Source organism: Paramacrobiotus metropolitanus, unplaced genomic scaffold (assembly GCF_019649055.1).
Source record: "Paramacrobiotus metropolitanus isolate TYO unplaced genomic scaffold, Prichtersi_v1.0 Parri_scaffold0000039, whole genome shotgun sequence".
NCBI lineage: Eukaryota > Metazoa > Tardigrada > Eutardigrada > Parachela > Macrobiotidae > Paramacrobiotus > Paramacrobiotus metropolitanus.
In genome coordinates, this window is record NW_026570259.1 from 606,839 (window position 1) to 629,460 (window position 22,622).

At 41.9% G+C, this 22,622-nt stretch overlaps 1 protein-coding gene across 2 annotated transcripts; it reads right to left on the reverse strand.

Moving 5' to 3' along the window:
• Window positions 1–6,913: 6,913 nt before the first annotated feature.
• On the reverse strand, window positions 6,914–21,240 carry LOC129590076 (uncharacterized). 2 transcript variants are annotated; one of them, XM_055485061.1, is made up of 4 exons: window positions 21,068–21,240; window positions 7,634–7,694; window positions 7,273–7,319; window positions 6,914–7,002 (listed from the first exon to the last, which is right to left on the reverse strand). In XM_055485061.1, the coding sequence occupies exons 1-4, from the start codon at window positions 21,227–21,229 to the stop codon at window positions 6,958–6,960; spliced, it is 315 nt and encodes a 104-aa protein (XP_055341036.1). In that variant the 5' UTR covers window positions 21,230–21,240; the 3' UTR covers window positions 6,914–6,957. The 2 variants fall into 2 exon arrangements, 1 of the variants encoding a protein (XP_055341036.1); XR_008690689.1 differs by lacking the exons at window positions 6,914–7,002; window positions 7,273–7,319; window positions 7,634–7,694 and adding an exon at window positions 20,828–20,989.
• Between the last annotated feature and the right edge of the window lie 1,382 nt (window positions 21,241–22,622).

Here is a 22,622-nt window from a genome sequence, read left to right on the forward strand (position 1 = left end):
GTTGAAATCCAGGCCTGTAAGGCTGCCACTATGCTGTTCAAAACTAGGAACGGGATCCCAATGCCAATGATGACCTTGCCAACGTCATAAGAGTCGTTCTTCAATTGGACGTTACAATTACATGTGCAAGTACAATTCTGCCTAGTAATGTTACCCGGGTCACCTGGCTCCACACAGGTTTTCGAAGACGGGATATGAACCGTTCCATCCGCGAATGCCCAAAAGCCAAATAAAAACAATGAGATAAATATCGGCAGATTCATATTTCTTCACTTTCTTGTGTATCGAATCAAGTGAAAAATGGAAGAAGCAATCAGCTAAATAAGCCCCCGCTTGAGTTATATAGTCTGTCCATTTATAACACGCAATGGTATAGTGTGACATCCGGGGTATTGTAATTGCATTGTATTATTCTATAAGCTGCTACAATATACCTAGATAATGATTGTATAATTTGTATAGTTATTATACCTATATTTGCACTGCCTCGTGGATTTGGGAAACGAATTCGTTGTTAACCCGGCCGTTGTTCAGCCCGGCCAGTTGTGAATGGAACGTAGTTCGGGTTACAAAAAATAAATCTCATATGCCTGTGAGAACTCCAAGTTCAGCACAAGCTAGTGCGTGATCATCTTTACTATGCCATATACCGTAAAGTTGTAGCTTGTCGACGCTGCAGCATCGTCACTGAATTATATTGAAGCTTATTTGGCAGATTATGGCAAAAATAAACATTAACGAATTAGTCAACACTCTGTACTATTCTACTAAGCGTCAGCATTGTAGCCATCCCATGACCAGTTTTCAGCACTCCGTAGCTGTAGTTGTGTGTGGAACGACAATGTTTGCGACAGGAAAAGAGCATGAACCGCGCTGCAGTTGCCGGTTAGCCTTAGTTTGTCTTCTGTCTTCTGGGACGCATTCCGTCTCCGGTGTAGCACGGTGAACCTGTTTGCACTGCGCCGGTCAGCAGGAGAAAGCTATCACTGCACAGCTAAGGTCATTTAATTCAGCGCCAATGCAAAAATGTCTCTGTGTCCGTTACGAAAGGTTGTTACGAAAGGTCATTACAAAAGTATTGCTGGCTGGTTTTGTTGCTATGTTAAAATTAATGATCTTGATGTTAAGAGTGCTCAGACCTGTGCAGTTATTTTTAACTATTTAACGTAACGCGAGTTATTTTCGAGTTATCGAGTTATAACGTAACTTTGTAGCGTAACTCGTCCTCCCGAAAACTTAACTCTAGCGTAACTCGCACAAAACTTGTATGTATTGTCTATCGTAGCGTAACTCCCTTAATACCTCGAAACTCGGTTTACTTGCATGAATAGCGTAACTCGTAGCGTAACTCGCACGCTCCCTGTAACTCCTAACTCTAACTCTGGGTGAATTTTCCATAACTGCACAGGTCTGAGAGTGCTACTAGTAGGACGTTAAAAATTATCACTTAGTTATCACTCGCCCAAGCGTAGCGCAGGTCATTTACAGCCCTGCCGGGCCAAGTTGGGGCAGTTTTTCTTAAAACTTACCATATTTCTGCCGTTAATAAATAAATATTTATTTATTAGTTGATTGCTGAAGGTGTTAGGCATCTTTTAAACTAAAGGTCTCTATGTTTAAGACATGCTTCAAGTCACAAGGAAGTGAAAACTTAAGTAAATCAGCCTAAAAATACCGGTAAACCCGTATGGAGTGACAGCTTCCCTCAAATTCAATATTTTTTTAAAAATTCTGTCGAGGTCTTAGTCTAAAGATAATAAACCAGAATTGTTTATCATTCATTTCTCTTGTGGAAAGTACATGACAGCAGTCGTTTTAGTCAAGCCTCTATGACCTTTGCAGTGCGTCGACGAGCACTGTCCAAGTGAAGTGTGACCTTATTCGCGAGCTCGCCGCGCAGCCGTAAAATGCCAGAGTAAGCCGTTTTTGATGAAATCTCGTTTCCAAAGCACTAAGCGTTATCTTCAAGCTTTTAATCCATGTACCTAGGCTGTAGCAAGCCGAAGACACTCGGCTCCAACAAACTTCAACAGCCATCATAACTTTTTGTTGCTACTGCTTTGCCGGATTTTTTTCCGCTCGTCTGACACTTCCACCTCCCCCCCTTTGAGACAGATATTTCTCGGCACACCGAAATTGACTAACAGGACCTATGACCTATTCCTGAAAAATATCAGTTTTCGGTCAGCTCAATCTATGCGCTAGGCAACGCATTCCTCGGAAGCCATTTTTAACATGCCAGTCTATGGGAGATGTCTCTTGTTGCAATGCTAAGTCAACGATTGACTGCACAAGATTTTTGTACTGGCCCGTCACAAATATTTTTTTGATCTTTGGTCACTCAACAGTTTGCAGAAAAGCTTACGCAAAAATATCGATCGGTGAATTTATTGGAGGGGAATATGTAATCATCCAACAAAGAATTACTACGTGTCCCCGTAAATCTATGCTTGGCTCCCTACTGGCAAATCAATAGACTCAGAATTTAGTATTTCTGGATTTGCGATAAATAGTTACATGGAAGAAGTTCAAATATAAAAACAGAACAACAAATAGAAGTATTCGCAAATTGTTTTACAAAACTTGTTGAACAAAACCAACTTGGCCCGGCAGGGCTGTATATTCAAGACTAAAGGCGGCCCCATAGTCAACCTTTTTCTGAGACGGAGAGAAAGTTTTCCGAGGGCCCGGCGTCGACGGAGTTTCCGTGGTCACGGAATTCCGACGACGCGGTCACTCCAACTGATCGTCCAGTCGTGGTGTTCGAAATGTGTTCTCCTCATAGTTATCCGTATTCCGGCAAAAATAGTGACGCCCTTTTGACAGGAATGGTCAGCATAAAACCGCGCCATTCCGTTGTCTGGGCGCTTATATGTACATGTAAATCATGTACAGATACTGTCTGTACAATGCATATTGTCACATAATGAAACGATCAACACTGCAACACTGCGCTTCACAAATTTACTTTTTAACTTCGAGCATTTAGTAGTTTTATCGGTACCGCATTATAAAATGCATCCGATAAAAAAGCGCCCGTGTTTTATGAGTAAGCGCAAGAGGTCAGCTCTTGTGGCGTTGTGTTTACTTTTGGGGTTATTACGACAAAATAATTCCAGCAAGTTATTTGTTGAGCGGTCGTGCTACATGCGATATACCAGCCGTAATCGTAAAAAAACGAGAGAATTTTATACACTTGTGAGTGAAATGCGCCAATACGATCCACAGCGGCATTTCAAATATTTTCGGATGCCCAGTGCTACTTTTGATCGATTGTTGGCCATGATAACGCCGAAACTGTTGCACGGGAATAATCATGCGGTCGGGATACCTCCAGCCGAAAGACTATCTATGACGCTACACATGTTGGCCACCGGATGTAGCCAGATTAACATCGCTACCAGGTATCGCATGGGCGAAAGCACAGTAAATGCCATTTTCAAAGAAACCGTCAAAGCCATTTGGGAAACTCTTAAAGACAAGTACGTGCCAGCACCAACAAAGCAAACCTGGAAACGCAACGCCGACGACTTTGAAAGAATGTGGCAATTTCCCAACTGCGTCGGTGCTATCGATGGTAAACATGTAATTGTGAAAGCCCCAGCTAATTCCGGCAGTAATTTTTATAGTTATAAAAAGTCTTTCTCGATCATTTTGATGGCAATTTCGGATGCAAATTATCGGTTTACTGCTATTACTGCTGGAGGTTATGGTCGACAAAGTGATGGCGGTACATTTGCTGATTGGGAGGTCGGTCAAGCAATCATTAACAGAACCATGGACTTGCCAGATGAGCGCAAACTTCCCGGTTCACAAGCTGAATTTCCGTATGTATTTGTTGCCGATGATGCTTTTCCTCTTGGACACAACCTTATCAAACCTTACGGCGGAAACAATATCGAGTCGGACGAACGAATTTTCAACTATCGCCTGAGCAGAGCTAGGCGCGTAGTTGAAAATGCTTTCGGCATTATGGCAGCACGTTGGCGAATTTTTCGCACGGTAATGGAATATTCGCCGGAAATGGTTGACAGTATTGTTCTAGCTTGTGTTGCGCTGCATAATTTTCTCCGGACGGAAGTCATGGGGCAGAGTGAAAACGACGCCTACTTGCCGCCGGGATATGCGGATTCGGAAAATGCGGACGGGACAATCACTCCCGGGGACTGGCGCAAAAGTGTAGAACTTCGTCCAATTGACCGGAAGCCGTACCGACATGTGAGAAGCGATGTGCGCACCGTGTTCAAACAGTACTTTAACACCGCTGGCAAAGTACCATGGCAGGACCGTATGGCATTTGGTAAATAGGCATTCATTTTATTTTTCATTCTGTTCATTCATTTAACTGGTGTCGGTGTTGCACTTTTATTAACAATTTGTTTTCAAATACATAAAAATAGTTACAAAAATCTGTTGTTGAAAATGTGTTTTTGTTGATTTGAACATACTGTATACGTTGTTGGTACATTGTGCATTGTCAATTTTTCAAATGTATTACTGTATGGCGCTCTACAGCGCCCTAATGACATGTTTTATTGTTTTAGTCGTTGTGTAAATAATAAATATCAACTTACTTCACATTAAAATTTTTGTATGAGACGAGCGTGCGCGGTTTTTAATTGCCAGCGTAGTACCTATGTCTGAATTTCGGCTGCTCGATTATTGCCGGCGTTATCGCTGCCGCATTGGTATAATTTCCATGGACAAAGGAAACAAAATTTATCGCCATGTTATTACCATACTCTGCGGTGACCTTTGTAGAGCGTGTTGTGAGTTCTGCTCACAAAAGCCAGGGAAAGTTTGCGCTAATTACACGAGCTCGGTTTGCCGCCGCAGCCTACCATGATATCAAGGCGAGCAGTTGCCGCCGCAGACTGCCGTGAAATCAAGACAAGAATAAAAGGTTCTCTCTTGTAGCTAAATTCCACAAAGACTGGTCAGGCTGATGGTACTGTTATCATTTCCTGGGATTTGTATAAAAGCACTTACGTAACAATTAATCGGTACATATAAACACGTGTGTCCACAAGATGTACATATGTATTATATACCTAATATTTATCTGGACGTCCAGGTGGGCAGTGGTCACTTGACTCAAAGTGTATATGATTGGGTAAAAGAAAACGGAGACTGTTTTAGGGAGGAGCCATCCTCTCCTACACCGAACAAGTCGAAATCACGATTTTCGACGACTCAGTTTCAACACGATCATGTTCCCTCATAGTCATCCGTAAAAATGGGACGGAGAGTCGGGGAATGGTGTCCTCATAGTTATTCGAAATTTCGATACCATTTAGTCGAAACTGCCGTTTTCGGTGAACTATGAGGCGGCCTTAATGCTTTCGTTGATTTCTGTCCGTTACGGAAGATCGTTGCGATATATATCATAGGAGCCGTATTCGTAGCCCCTCTGTTGTTGACCCACGTTTTGTACCTAATCTAATGCATATACTTTTATGAGATGATTAATTACGCTAGGTAGGAGTCTCATACTCATAATTTTCCTCTTACTGATAAAATTTTGTGGGATAAGGTGGTTGGGATCGGGATCGCGGCAGTTCTTTTAGCGATGCTGCATTGGTTGGTGACAATTTTCATGATTATTTCCAAGTTGAAATTGAGATTGAACTCCTAGAAAACGAAAAAAGCATCCTCTCCAATGGTAAAAACTGTGACATCTTTCATGGAAAATGTGATCCGCGAATTAAAGTTTTGTTGACATGTGAGCTGGATTCAAATTGCACATCTAACTGGAAACTAAACTGGTGATACGTATCGCAGTAAAACATCACGCAGTCTTATGACCTTTTTAAAAATATCGTTTTAGTTTAAAGTTTTAGAGTTCTTAAAATCATTTTTTCGCTTTTTTGAAGAGATCAGCCTTTGTCTCCTTGGCCGGGATCGAGCGAAGTAAAGGAATATCAATGGCCAAGATATACGAAACATCTAATACTAATTCTTCGACCATTGTAAATTCTCTGTCACGCGTGATATATGCGGAGGTTCGATTAATAACGTCCACGCTAGTTATAACGTTTTTCTTTTTTTTTATTTAGAAAAGCTAACCCGCGTTAAATAAATCTGCCGATGAAACCTGTTTCTTTATGCAGAGTGTATATTCTGGATATAGGCTCCTGGAGCCAAATGACCAGATCAATAATTTCGACTGCATCTTTGACGCAATTCCTCGCGATGTGGGGAGAGATGCGAGGAGTGCCCAATGAAGTCAGTCCTTTGATTGTACACCAAAATTCCAGTCTGGTAAAATGAGGTATGCAATACAAACAATTATGCACTTTATAGTTTATACTATCGAGAGTGTGACTATATGAATACCAAACATCTCGTGCAGGTCTTCGGCCTTTTCTCGTTGTAACGCATGATCTCAATAACCAATAATCCAATTTTCCGGTTTAAAAATTTTCTACACTCCTCTCAGGGCGGCGGGTGTTTCGAGACTAATGACCTTTTGCTGTTTTAATAAACATAAGGCCAGTGGTCACTCAAACGCTTGTTAGCATGGATGCCATAAGCCTAACATGGGCTTGCCTGTTACCACGGGGCACATTATACTGTCCCGTACTGTAACAAGAAACAGCTTGTCAGAGTGCGAGCTTTCTTTTAATGTGGAGTACAGTGAAGTGACGTGAGTTATGGAACTGCAAGTATGGAGGTAAACAACAAACACCAATCACCGGCGCCAAAGGAGAGAGGCCAAAATCCTGACATAGATGATTAGTATTCACATAACCAGATTTTTATGTTACATAATTGTTTATTCCATTAACAACACCTATCAGTACTCGTAGTTAATTACCTAAGTAACACCCGCTTTTTGCTAAATAATCCAGATCAGCGACGGTGTCTTAGTCCCGGTATGCGATCAGTGAGTCTCCACATTCCCGATCAACATGATTTCATCTGATTGGATGCGCAAATTGTACAGCTGATTAATCCTCAAGGCATCAGTGACAAAAAGGTCAAGTGTGACACCGGGAATGCCTGCGTTCCCAAGATCTCGGTTAACCTCGATACGTACGCTTTGGATTTTTTTTCATGTAAATCACTTTTGTGTATTGAAGCCTAAAGCATAACCTACGCAGTTTACTCGTATTGTAGTCATATTGTTTATTACTTAATACTTGTACGTAATTCTGTAGTGTTATTACAATAGTTATCAAACTGCAAAGTCATATAAATTAAGTATACATAATATACTGTGTATCTTTCTAATGAGATTTGCAAGTCACTTTTTAGCAGTCTTTAGCTGACCTTGTGACTGCACTGCAGCGACATTTCTTTAGGCAGATGGCCCAGACCTTAACAGTCAAACAAACAGAAAATATTAGGAAAATTTCCTTCGAGGTATTCCGGCTGAATGAAGTAAAGCTTTGCGCAATTCCTATGTTGTCTATTATTTTGTTAAACGAAGAACAAGCATGGCAAACAGAACTTTACTTGTTAGTTCAGTATAAAGATGAACACTAATACATTAAGCTACGGCAGATGGATGAAACAGTATCTGTCTCGTCCAACAGTCACAGTTCAGTGTATAATCGTACAATAAATACCCGAACTGGTCCCAAAGGAATACTTACTAACAGCTACTGACTCGTGAGTAGTAAGTACGTACCGCATGTAACCTGAAGCTTCCGGTGGGAAATGCGTTTGCTATATGCGGGAAATTGCAAATACTGCAAAACACAGAAAAGCCATAAATGATTAGTGTATTTTAATGTTTACGTTCTTGCTTAAAAATAAGCTAAACTAAATATCGGTTCAAAAGTTCCAACAATTTAAACACCGCACTCTGCATTTAAAAAAGTGATTTGAAATTTCCCTAATTGCACAGTTCGCTCTCATCTTGTAAAAGAATACTTTTGCAAAGCGTACGCAGCATATTAATTACTACCAAAATGGTGTTTTCCAATGCGCGAATGGCAGTGATATTAGTCAGCTTGTTAATAACCATACTTTTCCGTCGGTCTGCACACAGATGCAGACTTAACAATATGAAAAGAAGACTATGTAACCAAAATGTTACACGCCTTTGATTCGCCCATTTTAGAGGAGTGGTTTAGTATTTTCCGGAGGGCAAAACCCTGCAGCGTGCAGTGAGGTATGCATACATAAAGGTAGTGTGCACATTATACATACAAAGACTGTAAGTATATACGGCTTGTTTTTGAACGGTTAATACCTTATAAGAGGATAGTTTCGCATTGCTGGCAGTGTAACTGACCAGCCACAGTTGTTGGTTTAGTTACTTAAGTATGCCGCTGACCGCTGGTTGTGCTCCAGACTCTATCGACCTGAACGCTAGCTTTGAGTGCTATCGACTCATTCAGTTTTGCTGAATCTCCTAAACATGGACTTTGTAAGGATATTAGCAATTGCATTTAAAACAGAAGCCCAAAGATGCAGTATCAGAAATTATACTTGCACAATTATACATGCGCAAAGAAAAAGAATCAGAAATTCTAAAAATTCAGCAAATTTTCTAATTTAGAATATGTCTTTAAATTTAAAACCGGTCAAGGCGAAATTCTAATTGCCGGTTCCCGAGTACCAGAGAAACTTAAGGCGGCGGCTATGGAGTAAAACGTGCAAAATCGATTTTCCATTCTTATCACTTACTCAAAGTGAACTTATAACGTTTCATAAGCGTGTTTTCGCATGTATGTAAAATTTCTTGACAGCGATAAAAGTTGTCATTAGAAAGCAGCTTGTTCTAATAAATTTTTGATGTTGGTTTGGTCTAAACAATAACTGATCGAGAAGCAAGAGTTGGAGTTATCCTGCAAGCCCGAAGGAAACAATCAGCCGTCAGAAACTGCATTAAACCGTCGCCTGTCTGCGACTGGATGAGTTACAGTGCGCCTGTTAACGGGTTTTTGTTCAATCCACACCTAAGGGGTTAATTTCAGGGAGGAAATGGGTGCTAGAATGACACCTTCTCATTCCAGCAGCACGCTGTTGGAAAGAAAATCTTCAAAAATTCGCAACTCTGTTATTTTCCGTGCTAATTTTTTTATGCGCTTAAAAAATATAAAATAATGCATACTATTAGGCAGAATAACTGATTTTTTGGTTTCGTCTCAAGGTTTGGCACTGAGAGCATAGGTGCTTAGCACAGCCGCTTATGAGAAATCTTGGATGAGTCTTCCATAGACAGGTATGTTAATAGCAAAAGCTCACAGTGAATAACCCGAAAATAGAAACGAAAAATCAGGTGTTCGGCCTAATGGTAGGCATTATTTTTTAAGCTTATACAAAAGAATTTAACACGAAAATTAACAAGGTTAAAAATTTTTGAAGATTTTCATTCCAGCAGCGTGCTGCATGGGCCACCGCACGCGAACTTCAGCTACGTTGTTACTAGGCAGCTGGCAGAACTTCGCCAGCGGTATGGCAAACAAGATCGACAATAAATTCAAGAAATAAGAATGGACTGCTCTGTAAATAGTATGCTCTCGCCGTACATTGTATAGTACTTAACCACCATCCAAAATTGTTGCAATCAGGTGCGTGTCACAATTTGGTTACAGACTCCCGTACACCGTTCAGAAACAAGCCGTACATAGACTATAGAAAGTCTCATGTATTCCCGATATATACCACAACCGACGGAACTATTTCCGCGAGGAAATGCTACGAAGTGTTTTTGCGTTTGACCTCGGAGATCTCGTGTCGCTTGCAGCTGTGGATGGAATCCAGCATGCCAGCAGCCAGCCCATTTGTGAAAGTCATGGCATTCATACAGTCCCAGGCTACACTGGGCCGACTTTTTTTCATGTCAGCCCTTATCGTTACGAATTTTGATTTCTTCGACAATTTTTTGGCTGAATGTTTTGCCAACGAAAATGTTAGCGAATAGCGATATATCCAAGTGCATAGTGAGCACCGGCAAAAAGTTGTTACCCTTACAGTTGTTATGCTGTTGCCGTTTTGCATGCAAAATTGGCATTAAGTAATTATATGAATACTGACTATGTGTGCCAGGATTTTCGTTCTCCGGGGCTAACTTCTGTTCCACATAACTACGTTGTAATTTTCATAGAATCAAGGCATTCAAGGGCACTAGATCTTCTTAATGCATCAGTGGCTGTAGGCTGGTCAAAATTTGCGATTATCCAGGTCCAGTGGTCACTGAAATTTGGTTACCATAGATGCCATAGACTTTACATTGGCTGATTGTAACAAATACCCATTGACTTGCAGTGTGGTAGAGTAACGTCAACGTTTGCACGTCACTGCATATTATTACTGTTACATGCATGAATACTCTTTAAAATATGATTAGACTTCATAATAATTATTATACTCGTATATTGCTGTACATGTACGTACTTTCGATGAGTTCTTGTAAGTACTGTTAAAAATGCTGCAGCGTAAGCTCTAGAAAGCTGTTAACTAGAGATTCTACTGATTTCCACCACCTCCGACGGCAAAGCGGGTTGTTCCAGCTACGGCTTTCTCTCCCACCGGCGGCATGAAAGCCAACATGACTGCTACACCACCTCGGACGGCAGGGCAGGCTATAACTAAGGCCGCACCCAGCTCCGACGGCAAGGCAAGCCAACAGCGACGGCTACACCTACCGCGGACGGCAAAGCAGGTTTTCAACCACGGCCACATCCTCCTCCGACGACCACACATTACCTGCAACTACGCCCGGATTGTGTCCAACAGGTAAGTAAGCCTCCAGCCACAACTGCACCTACACCTAGCGACAATGCGTGCCACTAACTGCAACCGCCTACTTCGGACGGCAAGGCAAGCCAGCAGTGACGGCCACAGTTACCTCCGACGGCAAGCAGACCCCCAGCGGCGGTGGCACCTTCCTCGGACGGCGTACAAGGCCACCACCTCCGGTGCGCCTACCTCCGGCTCCGAAGGCAAGCAGACCCCCAGCGGCGGTTGCACCTTCCTCGGACGGCATACAAGGCCACCACTTCCGGTGCGCCTACCTCCGACGGCAAGCAAACCGCCAGCGGCAGTTGCACTTTCCTCGGACGACATACAAGGCCATCACCTCCGGTGCTTCCCGTGCTTATCTCCGACGGCAAGCAGACCCCAGCAGCGGTTGCACCTTCCTCGGACAGCATACAAAGCCACCACCTCCGGTGCGCTTACTTCCGACGGCAAGCAGGTCACTAGCGGTGGTTGCACTTTGCTTGGAAAAACCTGACTGGTTGCTGACATACCACGGATCCTGCCATACCACGCCGGGATCATCACACCGCACCGCTCCTTATCGGCAACATAACGACGTCAGCCCTGGCGACGTAAAGATAGCCGGATTTTGCCTTCTCCCAATTGAACTCCGAATCTTCAGCAAATACATCCGCAGAACCGTGCAACTGCTCATCAATTCTTATTGGGTTGTTTGTGGTTTTGTTTGGGGCCTTCGGTTGCGCAGGGCACTGGTCGCTCTCTTCCGCCGACCCCCGGTCGGCTGAAAGCTTCTCGCTTGACCCACGGTCACCGCACACAGCCGATCACAGAGAGCACCAGCCTCCAGCAGCCGGGGCTCCAGTGCCCCCAGTGGAGTCCGGAAGCGGTAACATTAAATGACAATTAACGAGTTAATTGATGTTAATGTTAGCTGGAGGACATGCGCTCCCGCTCTGTCTCCTTTCGCCGTGTGTTGCGAGTTACGTGAGTCTGTTGGTGGCGCTGCGCGTCGCCGTGGCGCTTAGATCAAAGCGGCCGCCGTCATGCACGGGCATGCTGTTTGCACTTGGTACTGTTCGTGTGCTCGCATTGCATGGTTCTGCAGTTCTCACTGCTGTCTGTCTTTGCTCCTTCGATATCGTGTGCGCGCGAGTGATCTCTGTTCTTTTACCACCCGCCACACCCTGCTGTTTTCTTGTGCTGTTATTTCGCACCTGCTCAATAAAGGGGCCTTCGGTTGCGCAGGGCACTGGTCGCTCTCTTCCGCCGACCCCCGGTCGGCCGGCTTCTCGCTGACCCACGGTCACCGCACACAGCCGATCACAGAGAGCACCAGCCTCCCAGCAGCCGGGGCTCCAGTGCCCCCAGTGGAGTCCGGAAGCGGTAACATTAAGTTATTTTAAAGTGTAAAAGTTGCTGTTTGATAGTCGTTATTTTGGGGAAGTAATAACAATTCAAGCACGAAGCTGTGTGTAACTCAAATGACTAAAGTATTGTGGAGCGTTTTTTTAGAAAACTCACCCTATCCCAAAAAAACCAACTTTTCGACACCGGAAGTTACTTTGATTTATTTTAACTGAGATGAGCAAACATTTATCCCAAAAATGCTTCACAATTCTTTTTGAAAATGATTTTTCTGTAGTCTGATCAAAGTTTGAAAATTTCTGAAATCCTTGCGAACTGTTATTTATTTTAGAAGTTGTTTTTCAAAAATTGTTCAGGATTGGACGAGGAACCTTCTTTTGTACTGCGCTTTCCTTTGGTCTTACCGATTCTGCGCTTGCAGTGCCGCCACACTGATTGTGTGCACTCCGAAGAGTGGACTTTGGCCACTCTTCACGTGCGCTCACGGGGCAGCTCTGTCTTTCCATTGTCTAGCTCCTTTGTCATGCTCTATGCGTCCTGACTGTGTAAACATGAGCCTTGTCTGCTCCTATCACACCTGCAAGCTGGCGTGGTGCATAACAACCACAAGGCATCTGCCAGAACGAAAGAAAGGCCTATCGAAGCAATCTTTCTTTCACTGACTTTGACCACAGGTGGCAGTAGTGTAGAAAGATACACCCGCCCGCCAAATCGCTCCTGGTCGGCAACGAAAAATCTTGAATGACTTTTTTCATGGCTACCTAATTTTACTCAACTTCCGGCCAGTAATACAGAGTAGATGTAACCCATCTTATTACACTGTACAATTTTGAAAATCTCATTTTCGATCTTGCTACCATAGTACAAGTTCTCCTTAATAATGAAATGAAAATTAATGTGACTTTTTTCCGCAACCAAATTGTCTCCGAGTCAGAAGTCGCAATATAATCGTAAGCCATTATTTATCCGTGCTCAACTTGTTGTTATACTTTGTATCACTTATCTTTATCTTTATATCTTTATATTCATACAATCTTACCGACCAAAACGTATTTATGCGCCGTTTTTATAGACTCGTCAACGCGTGGTCAGTTTTAGTCCAGCTTGGTCTTAAAAAATTCCATATTTTCCATAGGTTTGCCAATAGATTTTTGTTTTTTTTTATTAACCAGTGGTCAGAAGATGGTTTCGCCAGGTCTTAAGTATGGGAAACGTAAAGAGCGCTTGAAGAAGTTTACACTGCACAGCAATAAAAAGTACTTAACATATTGACTGTAACCACAGAGACTATAATTATAGCGGATACATAAATACTTTCTTTTTTGTGTAGACGATAATAATTATTATTTGAGCAGTAAATTACGTAAACGTCCATAAAAGGTAAAGTACATCGCCCAGTATGTCGCCTGTACAGTATCTATACGTTAGAACATAAAAACATCAGAAGTCAGAACGTCAAAAGGCAGAACGTCAGGTAATCCGAACGTGAAAAAATAATAACGTCAGAACGTGAAAAATCAAAAACGTCAGAAATTCAAAACGTCAAAATATCAAAACGTTAGAACGTGAGAATATCAGAACGTTTATCGTCAGAATATCAGAACCTTAGAAGGTCAGCAAGTGAAAATTTAAAAACGTCAGAAATTCAGAACCTCAGATTATCAGAACGTTATAACATCAGAATATCAGAACGTCAGAACGTCAGAACGTGAAAAATTAAAAACGTCAGAAATTCAGAACGTCAGAATATCAGAACGTTAGAGCGTCAGAACGTTAGAGCGTCAGAACGTTAGAACGTCAGAACATCAGAATGTCAGAATGTGAAAAATTAAAAACGTCAGAACGTCAGAAGGCCAAAACGTAAGAACGTCAGAAGTTCAGAACGTCAGAGGGTTCAGAACGTCAGAGGGTTCAGAACGTCAGAGGGTCAGAACGTTAGAAAAATCAGAACGTAAAATATTAAAACCATAGAACGTTATTACGCCTCATAAAATACGACTACCAAAGCGTATATACGATTTCAATCTTAGTTTTAAATAAATCACATATTCCATACCTTCCTAACTATCCAAAAGTTTTAGTATAGATATTTCCCGTATGCTTATCTATCCTTTGAAAATATTCATAATTTCCAGTACTTAAGTGCCGAGCGCGGATGCGCGAGGCTACCTTGTATATACAAGCTCAACCTCGGCCTTCGGCCTCGGCTGAGAATTTTTAGAATTGAAGAAAGTAATGGGGTAGTTTTATAAATATTTAGGAAAAGGAATTTAACAGGATTGGAAATGTGGTTTGTTTTGAATTTGTCATTGCCGTCATTAAGTACTCAATGCTATAGAATTTAGCTAAGTCCGTTAATTATTTCGGTAGACGGTTGAAATTGTAAATTTTTTTTTGCTTTACTGCGTTTTCCCGTTATGGTACAACCACGTTGCAAGGCGTAAAGCAAAATTGCGCTTCGCATTAGTAACCTTGTGTTGCGCAATAAAGAGTATATTGTGTAAATCAATAACTGAATTACGTTAATATCTTATTATAAATACAATAAACAGAGCTTTAAATATAAAGAGGCAACCATAAATATTAAACATATACATGTACTAATGGAAGTGCCATCGTTAAATCGTCGTCTACAAAGAAGGTTGAGCCAAATAACCCATCGCCCAAAAATATTATTAATAACATATCGAGCGAATCCTGATTATGTCTGATCGAAAAAATTCCTTTTTGTTTGTAAGACCGGCGAAAATCCTTACACCTCCGTTTAACCGCCAAAAACCCATCCTCTCTGTCTAACCGACGAAAATCCTGGCCCCTGTGTCTGACTCGCGAAAATCCCTACCCCTCTATTCTAACCGGTGAAAATCCCTGTACTTCTCTCTGACCGGCGAAAGTCTTGTCTTTCTATCTGACCGGCAAAAATCCATGTACTTCTATCTGACCGGGGAAAATCCCTGTATTTCTATCTGACCGGCAAAAATCCCTGTCTTTTTATCTGACCGGCGAAAATCCCTGTGCTTCTATCTGGCCGGCGAAAATCCCTACCCCTCTGTTCTAACCGGCAAAAATCTTTATCTTTTTATCTGACCGGCAAAAATCCCTGTACTTCTATCTGACCGGCGAAAATCCCTGTACTTCTATCTGACCGGCGAAAATTCCTGTATTTCTATCTGACCGGCGAAAATCCCTGTACATCTATCTGACCGGCGAAACTGCCTGTACTTCTCTCTAACCGGCGAAAGTCCTTGTACTTCTGTCTGACCGGCGAAAATCCCTGTATTTCTATCTGACCGGCGAAATCCCTGTCTTTCTATCTGACCGGCGAAAATCCCTGTACTTCTATTTGACCGGCGAAAATCCCTGTATTTCTTTCTGACCGGCGAAAATTCCTTCCCCTATGTCTCACCAATTATACATTTTCGCCAAACAGCTATTAGTTACCTTATGTTAAGCCAATCAGCGAAATTCGTTTTTGGTCATGTTTTGTAATTGAAATGACGAGAAGATTGAAAAACCAAGCTGTAAGGACAAATAACTCGATTTAAGCGTTTTTAAGCTATCGTGGGGGAATCAACGCCGAAAAGATAGGAGAAACATAAAGAAAGACGGCCAAGTTCGCTCTGTATATAAATAATAAATAATACTAATTGCAAAAATATGTACATGACTACATGTACAGAACCAGGCTACCCCCCACGGTAGTGTCACATTAATCAGTCTGTTTTACGTTACGCCTTTCGCGTTTCTGTGTTTTCACTATATCCACAATATTAACAGTGTTAACTCGTAACTAACGGTATAGTGCTCTTTGGCTCATGAATTTCTAACGATAAGCCAATCAGCGAAATTTGTTTCGAACGCGTTTTGTGAATCGGAGGACGAAAAGATCGAAAAACAAAAGTCGTTGACGCAAACTACATGCTTTTAAGCGCTTTTCGAGCTATCATGTAAAAATAAGTATCGACCGGTGTAAGAGTAACTGTTTCAAAATAATAATTATTTTTATCTGCTGCATTCAAAATTTGCATTCCCGTAAAATGAGACAAACGAGTGGACAAACCGAGTACGTATGTGTGTGTCAGTGTATGTTTGCTAAATCTATGCCCTTTGGTTTAACAATATGCATATAGTACCTATACATATGTTCGTACAAATGCCATGAGTCAGCGGTTAGGTTCGAAAGTTACGCATTTCCGCCAATCCTCTGTTACTTTTTAATGATCGACCTATCAGCGAAATTTGCTTTGGAGCCGTTTCGTAAATCGGAGAATGAAAAGATCGAAAAACGAAAGTCGTTGCCGCAAACTACATGATTCTAGGGATTTTTTGAGCTATCTCGTAAAAATTAGTGTCCAACCGTGTAGGAGGAGATGTTGGCCAAAAAAACGACTCAGTTAGCTTTGTATATACAAGCTCAACCTCGGCCTCCGGCCTCGGTTGAGAATTTTTAGAATTGAAGAAAGTAATGGGGTAGTTTTAAAAATATTTAGGAAAAGGAATTTAACTGGATTGGAAATGCGGTTTGTTTTGAATTTTCATTGTCGTCATTAAGTACTCAATGCTACAGAATTCAGCTAAGTTAGTTAGTTATTTCGGTAGACGGTTGAAAGTGTAAAATTTCTTTTTGCTTTACTGTGTTTTCCCGTTATGGTATAACCACGTCGCAAGGCGTAAAGCGAAATTGCGCTTAGCATTAGTAACCTCGTGTTACGCAATAGGGAGTATGTTGTGTAAATCAGTAATTGAATTATTACGTTGATATCTTATTATAAATATAATAAACAGAGCTACAAAATTAATATAAAGAGGCAACCATAAATATTAAACATACACATGTACTAATGAAAGTGCCATCGTTAAAATCGTCGTCCACAAAGAAGGTCGAGCCAAATAGCATATCGGCCAAAAAAAATTATTATTAACATATCGACCGAATCCCTGCTCCACTGTCTGACTGAAAAAATTCCCTTTTTTATATGACCGGCGAAATCCTTTACATCTCCGTCTAACCGCCAAAAATCCCATCCTTACTATCTGACCGGCGAAAATCCCTGTACTTTTATCTAACCGGCGAAGATCCCTGTACTTCTACCTGATCAGAGAAAATCTTTGTAGTTTTCTCTGACCGGCGAAAACCGGTGTATTTCTATCTGACCGGCGAAAATCCCTGTACTTCTATCTGATCAGCGAAAATCTTTGTAATTCTATCTGACCGGCGAAAATCCTGTATTTCTATCTGACCGGCGAAAATTCCTTACGTCTATCTGATCGGCGAAAATCCCTGTATTTCTATCTGACCGGCGAAAATCCCTGAATTTCTATCTGACCGACGGAAATCCCTATACTTCTATCTGACCGGCGAAAACCCTGTGTTTCTATCTGGCCGGCAAAAATCCCTGTACTTCTATTTGACCGGCGAAAATCCCTGTACGCCTGTCTGACCGGCGAAAATTTCTGTACTTCTATCTCACCGGCGAAAATCCCGGTACTTCTATATGACCGGCGAAAATCGCTGTATTTCTATCTGGCCGGTGAAAATCCTGTATTTCTATCTGACCGGCGAAAATCCCTGTATTTCTATCTGACCGGCGAAAATCCCTGTTTTTGTATCTGACCGGCGATAATCCCTGCATTTCTATCTGACCGGCGGAAATTCCTGTACTTCTACCTGACCGGCGAAAATCCCTGTATTTTTATCTGATCGGCGAAAATCCCTTTCCTTATCTCTCACCAATTATACATTTCTGCCAATCAGCTATTTGTTACCTTATGTTAAGCCAATCAGCGAAATTCGTTTTGGTCATGCTTTGTTATTCGAATGACGAGAAGATCGAAAAACTAAAGTCAAAAGGACAAATAACACGATTTAATTGAGCGCTTTTTAAGCTATCGTGGGAAAATCAGCGCCGAAAGGATAGGAGAAAAATGATGAAAAACGGCCAAGTTTAGCTCTTTATATAAATAATAGTAATTGTAAAAATATGTACATGACTACATGTATAACCAGGCTACCCCCCACGCTAGTGCCACATCAATCAGTCTGTTTTACGTTACGCTTTTTTGCATTTCTGTATTTCCACTATATCCATAATATTAACAGTATTAACTAACCGTATAGTGATCTTTGGCTCCTAAGTGTCGTTGTACCGCATGCTATTAGTCAGCGGTTTTCGTTCGAAACGTTTCGCATTTCCGCCAATCCTTTTTTTTAATTTCTAACGATAAGCCAATCAGCGACATTCGTTTCGAATGCGTTTTGTCAATCGGAGGACGAAATAATCGAAAAACAAAAGTCGTTGACGCAAACTACATGCTTTTAGGCGCTTTTCGAGCTATCGTGTAAAAATAAGTATTGAACGATGTAAGAGTAACTGTTTCAAAATAATAATTATTTTCATCTGCTGCATTCAAAACTTGCATTCCCGTAGAATGAACCAACCGAGTGGACAAACCGAGTACGTATGTGTGTGTCAGTGTGTATTTGCTAAATGTATGCCCTTTGGCTTAACAAAGCCTCTTAATATGCATAATTATACTGTAGTATACATATGTTCGTACATATGCCATGAGTCAGCGGTTTAGGTTCGAAAGTTACGCATTTCCGCCAATCCTCTGTTACTTTCTAATGATCGACCTATCAGCGAAATTCGCTTTGGAGCCGTTTCGTAAATCGGAGGATGAAAAGATCGAAAAACGAAAGTCGTTGCCGCAAACTACATGATTTTAGGGATTTTTTTAGCTATCGTGTAAAAGTTAGTGTCGAACGGTGTAGGAGGAGATGTTGGCCGAAAAAACGGCTCAGTTAGCTTTGTATATATAATAATATGCCCATGCCAGTTACATTAACTGTCGCCACTGTCAAGTTAGACGGTGGTTTTGTGAAAGAATGAAAGAATGTAAAGTGCTGATTATGTACAAATGCTATATCTTCGGCTGTCGTAACACTAGATAGGGTGTACATCCAACAATGTTTCAAACTTTAAAATTTTGGATTTAACGGCCTTGCACCGAATTTCGCATACTAGTTTTTAACAAGGTCACAAAGATTACCGATACACATATCATTCGATACACAAGTCAATTATCAACAACTTATTGGGACCAGTTTTTCAAAAATTTCCATTTTAGAATCATGAAAATTTAATAGGTATCCGCTGGTGTGCGTTTTTACCTACCTCATAAAGTTTACACAGTCATTACCCGATAATCAAACCGAAAATCGAAAAACTGGTCCCAAGCTTTTGTAGAGCACACTTTTCTTAATCTGGCGCTGTGTATTTGGTTTGATAAGAATGCGATGGCAAAGACTAGTTTGCAGAAGAACTCCTAAAATTTATTGTTCGTGAAACAACAAAATCCAGTGTACGTGGTAAATGCGCAGTCTGAAACAAACATATGGCGCATGCAGCAATAAGAGGGTATACAAGAGTGGCCACTGGCCAGCTAGCCCGCATATGGACGGCCGGGAGTGGGCAGTTTCACTACGACTGGAGCCGTTCAGTAACTGAAAGCTAATACAAACAAATACGAATACGACAATAAGACATGCGCAGTAAGTAAAAACATCGAAGTAATAAAGGACTACTCTTAGAAGGGCGGACGCCTGCGACAGGAGAACACTGCTGATTCTATAAATGAAATTTAAATATGAATTTCTGAATTTACTGAAGATACTGAAGAAATAAAAATCTGCCGATGACGGGACTCGAACCCGTGCCAGCTGCGTCTGTAGCCGTCCGTCTTACCACTGATCTACACCGGCTGCATTATTAAATCTTCTTAAGATTTTAGCGCACTGTGCGACTGCCTATCATCCCCGCTGCAAGACAGCGAAGCCCCTTGAGCGTAGTCTGATAACAACAGTGCAACAGTGCGTGATACGTACTCCTTCGTACAAGCGCCCCTTCTCTCCGATAACATTGCTGTTGTACTGCAGGCTGTCCACGTATTGTCCGTTTTCTTACACGGTGCTACTGCTATCCGTTTTCTTACACGGTGCGTGTGGAGCCAAGCCTATTGCTGTACTTTAAATACACCCGGAGGGGTGAACCAACGGATCTGCTACCATCTTAGAAGGGCGGACGCCTGCGACAGGAGAACACTGCTGATTTTATAAATGAAATTTAAATATGAATTTCTGAATTTACCGAAGATACTGAAGAAATAAAAATCTGCCGATGACGGGACTCGAACCCGTGCCAGCTGCGTCTGTAGCCGTCCGTCTTACCACTGATCTACACCGGCTGCATTATTAAATTTCTCAAGATTTTAGCGCACTGTGCGACTGCCTATCATCCCCGCTGCAAGACAGCGAAGCCCCTTGAGCGTAGTCTGATAACAACAGTGCAACAGTGCGTGATACGTACTCCTTCGTACAAGCGCCCCCTTCTCTCCCGATAACACTGCTGTTGTACTGCAGGCTGTCCACGTATTGTCCGTTTTCTTACACGGTGCTACTGCTATCCGTTTTCTTACACGGTGCGTGTGGAGCCAAGCCTATTGCTGTACTTTTTATACACCCGGAGGGGTGAACCACGCTCTGCTACCATCTTAGAAGGGCGGACGCCTGCGACAGGAGAACACTGCTGATTCTATAAATGAAATTTAAATATGAATTTCTGAATTTACTGAAGATACTGAAGAAATAAAAATCTGCCGATGACGGGACTCGAACCCGTGCCAGCTGCGTCTGTAGCCGTCCGTCTTACCACTGATCTACACCGGCTGCATTATTAAATCTTCTTAAGATTTTAGCGCACTGTGCGACTGCCTATCACTACTGCCAATTCATTGAGGCCAGTTCAGCCAGCGACACTTCATGTGTTCCTTTGCCAGGCCCGTTGTTTTTCCCATCCCCATACTGCACACGTATGTATTCCAGCAATGGTGCCGGATACACCAGGCAGATGACTTTCGCGTGATCGTATTTAATAACTTTCTCCACGTGCTATTAGTAAAAATTTTCACTCCTTAACTGTTATTGCGATTATTTATTCCACTTTCGAAGCAAATAAAAGTGACATACCAAGATCTGTTTGGCTAGCGCTCTGTAAATCAAAAAGCGGCGCTGCTTGTCATTCTTTCCAACAGACGCAGCTTTGGTGATGAAATCCACCAAAGCATCCGGGTACGGCAGAATATACGTAAAAGGGAAATCAGCGTTGGCGGATGCCGAGAATATAATCATTTGTCATTGTGCTTTTTAATTACTTATACAACTTACTCGTTTACTCGAAAAGCCTGTTCCAGTGTCTCCATAGTAGCTAAATTATCAAATATCCAAATAATTTTTAGAAACGTAGAGAAAAGTAAGTTCTATCGTGTAAGTAACTTTCGTTTGAAAGAAATTTCTGTGCTAACTTATGAGAACTACAGTATTTTCCTGGTGCAGACAACTCAATTTCCAAAATGCCACTTCTTTTATTTTCTATTCAAGAAAGAAACGAGGTGAGAGGAGGAGTGGCCTCACCGCACACCCGCACTGGTGCGGGTGCTAAGTTGTTTTGCTGTTTTTCGATAGTGATTTTCTCCATCTGCCAGATCTTCGGTCTGGCAGATTCTTCAGTTGCTAGCCATCGTCGTCTGAGTAACTTGCTGCTCTTTTGGCCCCGCAGCATTCTGAATGCTGCGGGAGCTTCTGTAGTGCTATATGAATGGGATAAAGTGTGCAGTTGATTGTCGGGTGTCTTGCGTTTCCGCATAACTCGTAGTATACAACACTGCTCACTCTGCAGGATAGATTCCGTTTCTGTCTCTGTCCGTGGATTCTTCCTAGATCCACCATCATAGAGGGTTCTCTACTCCAGACAGAAAGTAACACCAGACAACCAATCAAAGCAGTAGCATACATATTAATATGTCTCTATTGCATAAGCTCCGGCTTTGTACGCGCTTTTGTTTAAATTCCGCTTCTTCTTTGGTGTATTTAGAGGAGAATTGCCGGGCAATCCCAAGACCGTTCTTGGCAATCCTCGTCTGCGCTTATTTGGTTTAGGTGACGCAACGCATGGCAGGCGCGGGGGCAGGGTCAGAGGATCGCAATCTTGAAATTCTTGCATAGAGTAATTTTCATTTGACACTTGCATCGAAATCAACTTCTGGTAACGGAGCCGGCATGTCGGTTTTGATTTCAATAGTTTTTTTCCAGGATTTTCTACGACGCTGGTACTGGCGCTCACGAATTATATTACGTTGCTCGGCGTAAAGAGCGAATTCTTGCGGCATATCCAATTTTAAACGTTCGAATAAACGGCGAACGTAAAAAGCATAGCCGTCCTTCCAAATACTGACGGCAGCGCTGTTTCCGTAGTGCACACATCGTGCAGAAGAATACTTTTTCTGCAAATAATAATGGTAAAAATAGTGCTTACCTATGTACTGCTACATATATACTGTACTTTGCTACATATATAAGTACTGTGCATACATATATGTACTGTACATAGTCGATTTGAACGTCGGGCCCGTATGAGCCTTGCACGGTCGTATACGACTTGGCATCGCTGTCTTTTGTTACCCTCGCATATCTGCAAAATGTTTTGGATGTTGTTTGTTGGTATCAAACAGGTGGGTTTTATTAA

Bases quoted from the DNA above. Each gene is read 5' to 3' on its own strand.
- LOC129590076 (XM_055485061.1), bottom strand. From the start codon at position 21,229: ATGATTATATTCTCGGCATCCGCCAACGCTGATTTCCCTTTTACGTAT. The intron at 7,320-7,633 runs GTACGTACTTAC...TTGACTGTTAAG, and splicing joins GAAGCTTCAGGTTACATGCG to GTCTGGGCCATCTGCCTAAA. The intron at 7,003-7,272 runs GTCAGCTAAAGA...TTGGGAACGCAG, and splicing joins CGCTGCAGTGCAGTCACAAG to GCATTCCCGGTGTCACACTT.